General features: G+C 44.9%; 1 protein-coding gene across 2 annotated transcripts in view; it reads right to left on the bottom strand.

Moving 5' to 3' along the window:
• Nucleotides 1-13,836, bottom strand: part of LOC132882768 (zeta-sarcoglycan) — a 107,614-nt gene that overhangs the window by 50,833 nt on the left and 42,945 nt on the right. The window contains exons 4-5 of one of the 2 annotated variants that reach the window (XM_060915880.1): nt 9,658-9,780; nt 8,613-8,685 (exon numbers count right to left, since the gene is read on the bottom strand). In XM_060915880.1, the coding sequence (XP_060771863.1) occupies nt 8,613-8,685; nt 9,658-9,780 (196 nt within the window). The remainder of the gene's footprint in view (nt 1-8,612; nt 8,686-9,657; nt 9,781-13,836) is intronic. The other variant, XM_060915879.1, reaches the window with a different exon arrangement.

Below are 13,836 nucleotides of genomic sequence, written 5' to 3' on the forward strand. Positions count from 1 at the left end.
CCTGTGCCTCCTGCCATGCTGCCTTCTTCACCTCGCGAACCCAGCCTTCCTGCACCACAGAGGTACGACGGCAAGCACAGTGAGTGCCGAGAGTTCCTTACCCAGTGTCAACTCACCTTTGAGCTTCAGCCTACCACCTACACTACGGATCGCCGCAAGATTGCCTTTGTGATAACCTTATTAGCTGGTCAGGCGCGAGCCTGGGCTACTGCTATCTGGCAAAGACAGGGACCTGAGTGCCTTGATTTCCAGCTGTTCTCTGAAGAGATGCTTCGGGTCTTCGATCAGGCGGACATCAGTACCGACGCAACCCGAAAGCTCATGTCCATCCGGCAAGGAGGAAGCGTCGCAGATTACGCCATCTCGTTCCGAACGCTCGCAGCAGTAAGTGGATGGAATGAGACTGCCCTGGTGTCAGCCTTCCACCATGGTCTGTCTGACCCCATCAAGGACGGTCTGGCCTCTATTGGATGCCCAAGTGACCTCGAAACCCTCATCTCACATGCTATTCGTCTGGACAACAGGATGAGAGAATGCCACCAAGCCTTGAGCCCCCCCAGCCTCCCTACCTCTACCTGGAAACCGTCTACCTCCTTCAGTGACTGTCCAGAACCCATGCAAGTGGGTCGTACTCGCCTCTCCGCATCTGAGAGGGAGCGCAGAAGGAGGGACAAGTGCTGCATCTACTGTGGCAAGCCTGGTCACTTCCGAGCATCATGTCCCGAACTCTTGGGAAAAGGACCGCCCCGTCCAGCCGAGGGAGGGTTGTGACGGGGCCTACCCTCTCTCCCGGACTCCCTGGCCAAGGAATCTACATCCCGGTCTCCATCTCCTGGGGTGAGTCTGTCCACTCTTGTCAAGCTTTGTTAGACTCAGGGGCGGCTGGGAACTTTATGGATATTCACTTCGCCCAAAGCATCAATGTTCCGACTGCACCTCTTGAAGTCCCACTGTCTGTGTCTGCCCTCGATGGCCAAGCATTAGGTGATGGAAGAGTCACCCAAGTTACTTCTCCAGTCTTCCTCCAGTCTCAAGGTCACAAGGAAGAAATATCCCTGCACCTGATTCCTTCACCTGAGTTCCCAGTTATTCTAGGCCTTCCTTGGCTTACTCGCCACAACCCTCGCATAGACTGGGTAACAAGCCAGGTTGTGGAATGGGGCCCTGCATGCCATGCCTCTTGTCTGCTCTCTAGCTCTCCTGTGTCTCCTGCCGAGCCCCCTGATCTCACCGAGTTATCTCAAGTTCCCACAGAGTACTGGGATCTCAAGGAGGTATTCAGCAAGAGCAGGGCCGCTGTTCTTCCTCCGCACCGGGCCTACGACTGTGCCATCGACTTGCTCCCTGGGACTACCCCTCCTCATGGCAGACTGTTTTCCCTCTCTCAGCCAGAACGCAAGGCCATGGAGGAATACCTCAAAGACGCCCTGGTCTCTGGGTTCATTCGACCCTCCACCTCACCTGCTGGTGCCGGCTTCTTCTTTGTCGGCAAGAAGGATGGGGGGCTTCGACCATGTATTGACTACAGGGGCCTGAACAAGATCACTGTGCGCAACCGATATCCCCTTCCGCTGATGTCCACTGCTTTCGACCTGCTCCAAGGCGCCACCGTCTTCACCAAGTTGGACCTACGGAACGCATACCACCTCATCCGTATCCGACAGGGAGACGAGTGGAAGACTGCCTTTAACACCCCGTCTGGGCACTACGAATACCAGGTGATGCCCTTCGGACTCACCAACGCACCAGCTGTTTTTCAGGCCCTAATCAACGACGTCTTAAGGGACATGATTAACCTGTACGTTTTTGTCTACCTCGACGACATCCTTACCTTCTCCAAGACCATGCAGGAGCACCACCACCATGTCCGCCAGGTTCTCCAGAGGCTGCTACAGAACAATCTGTTCGCCAAGGCCCAGAAATGCGAATTTCATGTTCCCGAGGTCTCCTTTCTGGGATTTATTGTACGGACAGGCCAACTCCAAATGGACCCTGCCAAGACCCTGGCCGTCCGGGATTGGCCTACTCCCAAGTCCGTTAAGGAGGTTCAGCGGTTCTTAGGATTCGCTAACTTCTACCGCAAGTTCATCAGGAACTTCAGTTCTGTGGCAGCACCCATGTCAGACCTCACCAAAAGGACAGGTGGATCTTATGTCTGGTCTCCTCAGGCAGAAAAGGCGTTCAAAGACCTCAAGGACCGCTTCTGCACGGCACCCATTCTGGTCCTCCCGGACACCTCCAAACCATTCATCGTGGAGGTGGACGCCTCGGACAGTGGTGTCGGCGCGGTGCTCTCTCAACGTTCAGAAGGAAAGCTGCACCCCTGCGCTTACTTCTCCCACCGCCTGAGTCCTGCGGAGTCCCAGGACGATGTGGGGGATCGAGAACTGCTAGCGGTCAAACTGGCCCTTGAGGAGTGGAGGCACTGGCTGGAGGGAGCGCAACATCCATTCCTGGTTTGGACTGACCACAAGAACCTGGAGTACCTCCAGCAAGCCAAGAGACTGAACCCTCGACAGGCTAGGTGGGCCCTGTTTTTCAGTCGGTTTGACTTCACCCTCTCGTACCGCCCCGGCTCCAAGAACACCAAACCTGACGCACTGTCCAGGCTGTTCTCTGCCACTAACAGGGAGAATGAAGTCGGGCCTATTATCCCGGTGTCCCGGATTGTGGCCCCTGTCCGCTGGGGTATTGAGGAGGCTGTTCGACGAGCCCAACGCCAGGACCCCGGTCCTGGGACGGGGCCACCGGGCCTCTTGTACGTCCCACATCAAGCCCGGGCCAAGGTTCTCCAGTGGGGTCACTCATCCCCTCTCACTGCCCACCCGGGAGCTCGGAGGACCCTGGACTTCCTGAAAAGACGCTTCTGGTGGCCTAACATGGAGAAGGAAGTAAGGTCATTTGTCCTGTCCTGTGAGGTTTGCACCAGAACCAAGAACCCACGACAGCGTCCCCAGGGTCTCCTGCATCCTCTGACCATTCCCCGGCGTCCCTGGTCCCACGTGGCAGTCGACTTCATCACAGGTCTCCCTGAGTCACAAGGTAACACGGTCATTTTGGTCATAGTTGACAGATTCTCCAAGGCCTGCCGCTTCATACCACTGTGCAAACTCCCCTCTGCTCTTGAAACAGCTAAACTTATGTTCAATCATGTCTTCCGAGTCTTTGGTCTTCCACAGGACATCATCTCAGACCGAGGGCCCCAGTTCTCCTCCCGAGTGTGGCACGGGTTCTGCAAGGTCATCGGAGCCACTGCCAGCCTCTCCTCTGGGTTTCACCCACAGTCCAATGGTCAGACGGAGAGGCTCAACCAGGACCTGGAAACCACCCTGCGAGGCCTGGCTATGGATAACTCGACATCGTGGAGCACCTGGCTGCCATGGGCAGAGTACGCCCACAACACCCTGCAGTCATCGGCCACCAAGCTATCGCCATTCCAGTGCCAATTCGGGTTCCAGCCACCTCTGTTCCCGGACCAGGAGGAGGACGCGGGGGTGCCCTCGGTCAACCAATATGTGAGACGGTGTCGCAAGACCTGGAGCAAGGTCAGGAAGACCCTCATACAGACCTCCAGAACCAACCAGACTCAGGCCAACCGCCATAGAAGACCTGCACACGCTTTCCGCCCTGGGCAGCGGGTTTGGCTGTCCACTAAGGACCTTCCGCTGCGGGTGGAGAACCGCAAGCTTGCTCCTCGCTACACTGGCCCCTTCAAGGTGGTGCGCAGGGTGAACCCTGTCTCCTACCGGCTCCAGTTGCCCCGGACTCTGAGGATCAACCCCACTTTCCATGTTTCCCTGTTGCGGCCCGTACTGACGTCTACGTATGCCCCTGCCCCTAGGAACCCCCCACCCCCCCGCATCTTCCAGGGGCAGACTGTGTTCACTGTGCATCGCCTGCTTGACTCCCGCCGGGTCTGCGGCGGGTTGCAATACCTGGTGGACTGGGAGGGCTATGGTCCTGAGGAGCGCTGCTGGGTTCCTGCTCGGGATGTCCTAGATAAAGAACTATGTCGGGACTTCCATTTGGCCCATCCGGATCGCCCTGGGAACGTCAGGAGACGCTCCTAGAGGGGGGGGGTCCTGTTAGGACTAGGACTGTTTTGGCCTCTAGAGGCCGCTGTTATTTCCTTTTCGTGTCATGTTTATTTTGGCCTCTAGAGGCCGCCACTGTTCCTGTGTTTTGTGTTTTTGTTAATTGCCTGTTTAGTCCTGATTATTTTCACCTGTGTTCAATTTAGTTTGTGTATTTATACCCCCTGAGTTCAGTCCTCTTGTCACGGAGTCTTTGTGCTGTTATGTTTATCTCCAGTTTCCTCTGTACTGTGTTCTTTGTTTTGCACTTTGCTTTTCTTTTGGATTTAGTAGTGACTGTGTTTTTTGGATCTTCTGAGCTTTTGCATTTTTGCCTTTTCCTTTTTGGACTTTAAACTTTTGATATTTTATTTTTCCCTTTGTCTTCCCAGTGTTGGATTATACTCTTTGTTTTTTTTGTTTTTTTGCCCTGTATATAGTGTATATAGTATAAATAAACCTTTTGATTCTTTTTCTACTTCCGCCTCACGCCTCTGCATTTGAGTCATCCCCCTGGTGGCCTTGTGGGGGTTTGCTGGATTATCACACCAATGAACCAGGTTCAAATCCCAGCAAAACCCTAACACATCCATCCATCCATTATCCATAACCACTTATCCTGTGCAGGGTCGTGGGCAAGCTGGAGCCTATCCCAGCTGACTATGGACGAGAGGCGGGGTACACCCTGGACAAGTCACCAGATCATCGCAGGGCTGACACACAGAGACAAACAACCATTCACACTCTCATTCACACCTACGGTCAATTTAGAGCCACCAATTAACCTAACCTACATGTCTTTGGATTGTGGGGGAAACCGGAGCACCCAGAGGAAACCTACGCAGACACAGGGAGAACATGTAAACTCCACACAGAAAGGCCCCGTTGGCCGCTAGGCTCAAACCCAGAACTTTCTTGCTGTGAGATGACCGTGCTAACCACCATACCACCGTACCACCTGTTACTGAAATCATGGCTCCTAAACAACTGGAAGAACTCTTGCTTTAGGCTGCTCCCTCTTCAACATAATCCGTTTATTATCCTGATGGACGTCTGGGCTCAGAGACGCAAGTACACTTTTCGAAACATCAGAATGGCCGTGTAAAACTAAACCCCGCTACTGACTGGCATTCTTCAGCACCAGGTTAAGTGAAATCATCCCCAGGACAGAAGAACAGGAAACTGAAGGTTATCGTTCAGTTCACGGGTCAGCTATGATGTCTTTCACTCAAATGTCTCAAAGGACGCCAGGATGAGAAGAAGTGCAAGGTCTGAATTTGAATGATTTCTCAAAAGTCCATGTTTCAGCAATGAGGTCCATCCATACATGTAAATCTGGTGGAATAGAATTCAACATAATCTCAAGACTTCTCTTTCATAAACAAGCGTTAGCGCTTTAGAAAGAACAAACGCAGCATTTCCTGAATTCTTACATGTGCAGAATGTGAAGTTCTTCGATATCAGTGTTAACTATTACATTTTAAATATAATTTCTCTTATTTGAGGACGTGTTTATTTATTTGTTTGTTTAAACCTTTCTTCCTTACAAATTAAATGTGAAGTTTAGAATGTTCAACATTTTTCTTCAACAGTTTTAATTCTATAGATTTGTAGAAAATTTCCAATATAACATAGTCAATAAATACTGCAGATATTATTTAGTTGTTTGTTTGTGCTTGTTTACCTACACAGTATATTAAGTAGAACTTTAAAACTGGTTTCATCATTTCAAGCTCTCATTTGTGTATTTTTTTTTCAGAAATTAGCTCCGCCCCTCAATTTTGTTTCATTTTTCTTTCAAGATCAATGTCAGTTATAAAATCTTAAAAATATATTTTCCTTATTTTAGCACATTTAATTCATTTATACAGTATGTTTATTTATTAATAAATAAAACTAATAAAATTAATATTGTTATAAAATGAATTTCATTTCCATAATTTTGTCCGAAGGGTGTGCAAACTTTTGCACTCAACCGTACGTCTAACTAAAACACTGTTTACACTTCAAACACAGAAAACAGAGGATCTTTGAACCTTTTTAATGTTTGTGATACAAAATGGGGGAAAACAAACAAACAAATAAATAAATAAATGCTAGGAATGATTCCTTAATTTTTCATGCTGGGGTGTATAAACTTTTGCACTCAACCGTATGTAAAATGTTTAATTGTACAAAAGCCATGAGTGTCGTCCTGCTGTAGCGGTTTGGCACAAAAGACTGAATTTGTGAAGAAACTTTCTGATGAACAGTTTGTTTGAAAGTTAACGCACTAACACTGAAGTACAGAATTAGCAAATGGACTTGAATTAAATAACCACATAAAAAATAAAATAAAAACACCTGAAACACGTTGATAAGTTTTGCAAGTTTTATCTCCCTGACCGATTCCTGCTGTATTTCTAAAAAGAGCCGCAATTTAACTTCGTCTGTAAAAGCCGGCTATACGTCATTAGCTGCTAATGGACTCCATTAGTTCATTATGTGTGTCATTGACTTTAACTGCATAATTTGGTACTTTCAGAACGAGAGAGAGGAAGAGAGAGAGGAAGAGAGAGAGAGAGATATCATTCCTACTTCAACTATCGTCTTTTAAAAAAGTTATAGCTAAATAGAGCGAAAGAAAAACAGCTCATAACTAGCGCAATTAGCGAGAACCTCTTCAGTCGGATGTTAAGCACCAAAGTGATGAATGCACTTCAATAAAACAACACTAAAGATAAAGCGAGCTCGCTTCACGTCCTGCGCTTTAAAGAAAGAGCGATTCAGTGCGGAGACGTGAATTAAACGAATCGGGCAGAGCCACGCAGAGAGCTAGCGCATGAGCTAGCGCAGCACACCATGCTAAACACAATGAGAGAAAAAGGCGAGACGGAAAATCTCAACAGAAACGTCAATAAATCTGCGAGGAAAACGGAACAGCCGTCAGCGTCTGTGTGTATAAAACATCCAACACACACACATACACACACAGACTCTTCACACACACAGACTCTTCACACACACACACACACACACACACACACACACACACACACACACACACACACACACACACACATTTCTTCCAGCCATGTGCTACAGCTCTGCTAATTGAACAGGCAATAGATTTTGAGTAAAACCACAACAGTCTGAAAAACAAACACACAGACCAGCAGGACTGAATGTGCTAACATGCTAATATGCTAACACAGCCAAGCTTACTTTAGCTCACTGAAACATAAGCTCGCACGAGTTAAATAGTGAATATGAGAGATTAGCGGTGAGCTACAACTACATCAGCATCTCAGGCTTTATCTTTCGATGTTTATTCCTTTCTCTTTCTTTGTTTTTCCCTTTATTTTCTTAACAGTATTAGAGGTTTCATTTTCTTTTGTTCCTTCATTTTATCTTTATTTAATAGTATGAAATGTCTTTCTTCTTTTTTATTTTCTTAACAGTATTAAATATCTTTCTTTCTTTCTCCTCTTTTTGTTTTTCCCTTTATTTTCTTAACAGTATGAGAGGTTTCACTTTCTTTTGTTCCTTCATTTTATCTTTATTGAATAGTATGAAATGTCTTTCTTTCTTTCTTTCTTTTTATTTTCTTAACAGTATTAAATAATTTTCTTTCTTTTTTGTTTTTTAATTTTCTTAACAGTATTAAATATTTTTCTTTCTTTCTTTCTTTCTTTCTTTCTTTCTTTCTTTCTTTCTTTCTTTCTTTAATTTTCTTAATAATATTAAATAATTTTCTTTCTTTCTTTCTCCTCTTTTTTGTCTTTTTCCTTTTATTTTCTTAACAGTATGAGAGGTTTCACTTTCTTTTGTTCCTTCATTTTATCTTTATTGAATAGTATGAAATTTCTTTCTTTCTTTCTTATTTTTTATTTTCTTAACAGTATTAAATCATTTTCTTTCTTCCTTTCTTTCTTTCTCCTCTTTTTGTTTTTTTCTTTATTTTCTTAACAATATTAAATGTTTTTCTTTCTTTTCTTTTTTATTTTCTTAAAAATATCAAATATTCTTTCTTTCTTTCTCCTCTTTTTTGTCCTTTATTTTCATAACAATATTAAATGTTTTTCTTTCTTCCTTTTCTTTCTCTCTTTTAAATAAACAATCTGTAATAATAATAATAATAATCCCCCTGTGATGGCCTGGCGACTTGTCCAGGGTGTACCCCGCCTTTCGCCCGTAGTCAGCTGGGATAGGCTCCAGCTCGCCTGCGACCCTGTAGAAGGATAAAGCGGCTGGAGATAATGAGATGAGATGAGATAATAATAATCCATACATGTATCAGGTCATTTCCCCCCTCCATATGTGAAGGGAAATATACTCTATTACTCAGGTCTCCCATTGGCTGAAATGATGAAAAGGTCTGAAAGTCTGATTGGTCAATGTTTTGTTGATGGGTGTGGCCTTTTCCTTTTTCTTAAGGCTAAGTGCATGGGGTTGTTGAAGCCTGGTGAAGAAAACTGAGCATGAAAGTTAACACACTGGCTATAAAACACACACACACACACATTCTTATTATCTCTCTCTCGAGATGCTGAGACTCACTTTAGGTCTTGAAAAGGTTCGGCTCGAATGTGCGGCGTCTCGACTGAATGAGCAAACACAACTCCCTCGTTACCTACAGAGAGAGAGAGAGAGAGAGAGAGACTGACTGAGAAAGCTGAATGAGAGAGACTGATTGAGAAAGCTGAACGAGTGAGAAAAAGAATGAGAAAGGTGAGAGAGACAGAAAAGGATGGAATGAAGAAAGGAAAAGGAAGGAGGGTGAGAAAACAAGAGCATGACAGGAAGAGAAAGGATGAGAGGAAATGGAGGATAAAAGGAAGAGAAAGAAAATAAAAAAGGAGAACGAGTGCACACAAAGACTGAAGAGAAGGTGAGTGATAGAGAGAAAAGATGAGTGCTGACCACCACATCACAGGTCTCTGTGAAAACCTTTTGTTCTGTCATTTTTTCTTTCTTTCCTTAGAAAGGGTAAATTTCCACTTGTGCAGTCTCTCAAGTTTGAAAATAAATGAGTTTATGTTTTCTCTTTCTCTCTCTCTTACACACACACACACACACACACACACACACACACACACACACACACACACACACACTAATGGATGTTGAGTTTGCTGGCCCTGAACCTCACTTTTCCACTTGACCTCCCACACACTGCTCGTTAAAGAGCAAGAGAGAGAGAGAGAGAGAGAAACAACAATAAGGACAGAAAGAACCTGAGATAAAGACAGAGTTAGAAAGATCGAGAGGAATAAAGATTGAGAGACAAACAGAAAGAAATATACAGACAGAAAAATATAAATCGATAGAGAGAAAAAGACAGAAACGGAGGTGACAGGGATAAACAAAAAGAGACAAAGACAGAAAAACAGAGATAGAATGAGATAGGGAGAGAGAGAGATAGACAGACAGATGGTGACAGAAAGACAAAAAGAGATGGAGCAACAGAGAAAGACAGAGAGAAAGGGACAGATAGAGAGATATATAAAGATAGAGAGATAGATTCTGAAAAAGTGTGTAATCTGTGACCTATATGTGAGAGGATGTAAAGTTCATTTGGAAAAAAATAGTGTGTGTGTGTTACCTGTCACTCTCAGCTTCTCGGTTCCGATGCTGACCTCGTTCTCGTCGGCGGAGAACAGCACTCTCTCCCCATCTGAACTCCGGACCTCGAACCTCTGACACTGAGCCTCCACTGTCTCTGATCCTGTGGACACACAGAGAAATAAAAATCCACTCACAATCCCTCTCAGGATCACAGAAGGGCACACCCACAGAGACAATTTGCATATCGTTCCTAAATGATTTCAGCCTCAGATGAAGCTTCACTGGGCCTCAGAGCATCTAATAAGTTTTGTACACTTTTCTGGCCACAACCTTCAGAATGCTGAAAGCTGCAATCTGATTGGCTCAGTGAAAGTAGGCGGTTCTTAGCCATGTTTACTGATGAAACAGTCTCTAGTCCACTCGGCAGCCATCTTGGAAACTATTTGAATGTGGAGAGGGACATGAATCAGAACCAAACGGGTGTAAAACTCATCTCATCTCATTATCTCTAGCCGCTTTATCCTGTCCTACAGGGTCGCAGGCAAGCTGGAGCCTATCCCAGTTGACTACAGGCAAAAGGTGGGGTACACCCTGGACAAGTCGCCAGGTCATCACAGGGCTGACACATAGACACAGACAACCATTCACACTCACATTCACACCTACGGTCAATTTAGAGTCACCAGTTAACCTTACCTGCATGTCTTTGGACTGTGGGGGAAACCGAAACACCCGGAGGAAACCCACGCAGACACGGGGAGAACATGCAAACTCCGCACAGAAAGGCCCTCGCTGGCCACGGGGCTCGAACCCGGACCTTCTTGCTGTGAGGCGACAGCACTAACCACTACACCACCGTGCCACCCGGCGTAAAACTCACGACTCAAATTTGCATAAAAAGTTGTATTACCTTTGGTGCAAGTAACACGTAAAAATGTACTTCAGGCTGCTCCATGAGTGTTTGACTAAAGCTAACGGATATCCTGTATATCATAGGTTTTGAGACGTCGCTAAGCATGCACAGGTAGCATGCTAGTTAGATTTAAGGTTGATTATGTCATCGGGCTAGCTTTGTTTTCCGATCGTAGCCAATATCATGAGCTTGTATGTTAAAGATAGAAACATAAACTTGTTTCACAGACATTCCATGACATTAAATATTATGATAAATACATAAAAGTATTATGTTTATTCTTTAATTAATGGTTGAAAAATATCTGACAAAAAGCAAACAGTTCATGGTAGTGAACTCTTACTGAGGAGTGCAACATCAGAAAAAAATCCGCTCTACAAATCCCGTAAAGGATTATCGGAAATATCCACTCTGTCCTGGATGTGTGTGTGTGGGTGCCTTGAGAAATGTCTGCTCGGTATGGGATTGTATGCGATTTGCCGCTACGCTAGCTCCAATTTAAGACACAACACCGGAGGATTGGACAGTGTGTGTGTTTGTCCAGAGGATGTGATAGAGGACGCAGTGGACCATCACTCCTCTAATCTTCTGCAGCAGAGACTCGTGGGAAATGGAGTTTTTCCGCCAGGATCAGCAGGATAAATGAAGCCGCTATGCTTTCCCGCTCGCTGGCTCAATCAGGGCACTGAAAAGCGCTCAGCGCCGAGCCACTCCAAGAACGCCGAGCCTCTTTTTGCCGCCCTGTATCACACAAGGGCACTCAAGTTTGATTTGGAAGCAGTGGACGCAGACTTCAGGCTCGAGGTTGGAGAAACATGCCAACTAACATCTGCATACACTTGACTGAGGTCAGAGTCGTCACTGGAGCTTTGGCAAGAGTGTGGTGAGTGTGGCCGCCTTTGTAATCAGAGTCTCATTAACATGGTTGTTTAACTCTGAAAAAATGAAGTTGGATAAGGGTGAATAAGGCATGGTACAGTGGTGCTTGAAAGTTTGTGAACCCTTTAGAATATTCTATATTTCTGCATAAATATGACCTAAAACATCATCAGATTTTCACACAAGTCCTAGAAGTAGATAAAGAGAACCCAGTTAAACAAATGAGACAAAAATATTATACTTGGTCATTTATTTATTGAGGAAAATGATCCAATATTACATATCTGTGAGTGGCAAAAGTATGTGAACCTTTGCTTTCAGTATCTGGTGTGACCCCCTTGTGGAGCAATAACTGCAACTAAACGTTTGTGGTAACTGTTGATCAGTCCTGCACACTGGCTTGGAGGAATTTTAGCCCATTCCTCCATACAGAACAGCTTCAACTCTGGGATGCTGGTGGGTTTCCTCACATGAACTGCTCACTTCAGGTCCTTCCACAACATTTCCATTGGATTAAGGTCAGGACTTTGGCTTGGCCATTCCAAAACATTAACTTTATTCTTCTTTAACCATTCTTTGGTAGAACGACTTGTGTGCTTAGGGTTGTTGTCTTGCTGCATGACCCACCTTCTCTTGAGACTCAGTTCATGGACAGATGTCCTGACATTTTCCTTTAGAATTCACTGGTATAATTCAGAATTCATTGTTCCATCAATAATGGCAAGCCGTCCTGGCCCAGATGCTGCAAAACAGGCCCAAACCATGATACTACCACCACCATGTTTCACAGATGGGATAAGGTCCTTATGCTGGAATGCAGTGTTTTCCTTTCTCCAAACATACCACTTCTCATTTAAACCAAAAAGTTCTATTTTGGTCTCATCCATCCACAAAACATTTTTCCAATAGCCTTCTGGCTTGTCCACATGATCTTTAGCAAACTGCAGACGAGCAGCAATGTTCTTTTTGGAGAGCAGTGGCTTTCTCCATGCAACCCTGCCATGCACACCATTGTTGTTCAGTGTTCTCCTGATGGTGGACTCATGAACATTAACATTAGCCAATGTGAGAGAGGCCTTCAGTTGCTTAGAAGTTACCCTGGGGTCCTTTGTTACCTCGACAACTATTACACGCCTTGCTCTTGGAGTGATCTTTGTTGGTCGACCACTCCTGGGGAGGGTAACAATGGTCTTGAATTTCCTCCACTTGTACACAATCTGTCTGACTGTGGATTGGTGGAGTCCAAACTCTTTAGAGATGGTTTTGTAACCTTTTCCAGCCTGATGAGCATCAACAATGCTTTTTCTGAGGTCCTCAGAAATCTCCTTTGTTCGTGCCATGATACACTTCCACAAACACATGTTGTGAAGATCAGACTTTGATAGATCCCTGTTCTTTAAATAAAACAGGGTGCCCACTCACACCTGATTGTCATCCCATTGATTGAAAACACCTGACTCTAATTTCACCTTCAAATTAACTGCTAATCCTAGAGGTTCACATACTTTTGCCACTCACACATATGTAATATTGGATCATTTTCCTCAATAAATAAATGACCAAGTATAATATTTTTGTCTCATTTGTTTAACTGGGTTCTCTTTATCTACTTTTAGGACTTGTGTGAAAATCTGATGATGTTTTAGGTCATATTTATGCAGAAATATAGAAAATTCTAAAGGGTTCACAAACTTTCAAGCACCACTGTAACTGTTTAAATAACCAATAACTTGAATGTCTGTCGAGAATAACAGGGCTGTTGACAAGTATTTGATGCCCCCAGTGAAAGCCTGACCCATGGAAACATCCAAGGACTTATCGATGAGGTAACCATCTGCCATACAGCATACAGTGTCTTGCAAAAGTATTCATCCCCCTTGGTGTTTGTCCTGTATTGTCGTATTACAAGCTGGAATTAAAATGAATTTTTGGAGGGTTAGCACCATTTGATTTACACAACATGCCTCCCACTGTAAAGGTGCACATTGTTGTTTTATTGTGACACAAACAATTAAGATGAAAACAAAAACAGAAATCTGGAGTGTGCATAAGTATTCACTCCCCAAAAGTCAATACTTTGTAGAGCCACCTTTTGCTGCAATTACAGCTGCAAGTCTCTTGGGTATGTCTCTCTTAGCTTAGCACATCTAGCCACTGGGATTGTTGCCCAGTCCTCAAGGCAAAACCGCTCCAACTCCTTCAAGTTAGATGGGCTGCATTGGTGTACAGCAATCTTCAAGTTATGCTACAGATTCTCAATTGGATTGAGGTCTGGGCTTTCACAAGGCCATTCCAAGACATTTAAATGTTTCCCTTTAAACCACTCCAGTGTAGTTTTAGCAGTATGTTTAGGGTCATTATTCTGCTGGAACGTGAACCTTCATCCCAGACTCAAACCCCTGGCTGACTCAATCCAGAACTGCC

This window comes from Neoarius graeffei, chromosome 3, assembly GCF_027579695.1.
Source record: "Neoarius graeffei isolate fNeoGra1 chromosome 3, fNeoGra1.pri, whole genome shotgun sequence".
NCBI classification, from domain to species: Eukaryota; Metazoa; Chordata; class Actinopteri; order Siluriformes; family Ariidae; genus Neoarius; species Neoarius graeffei.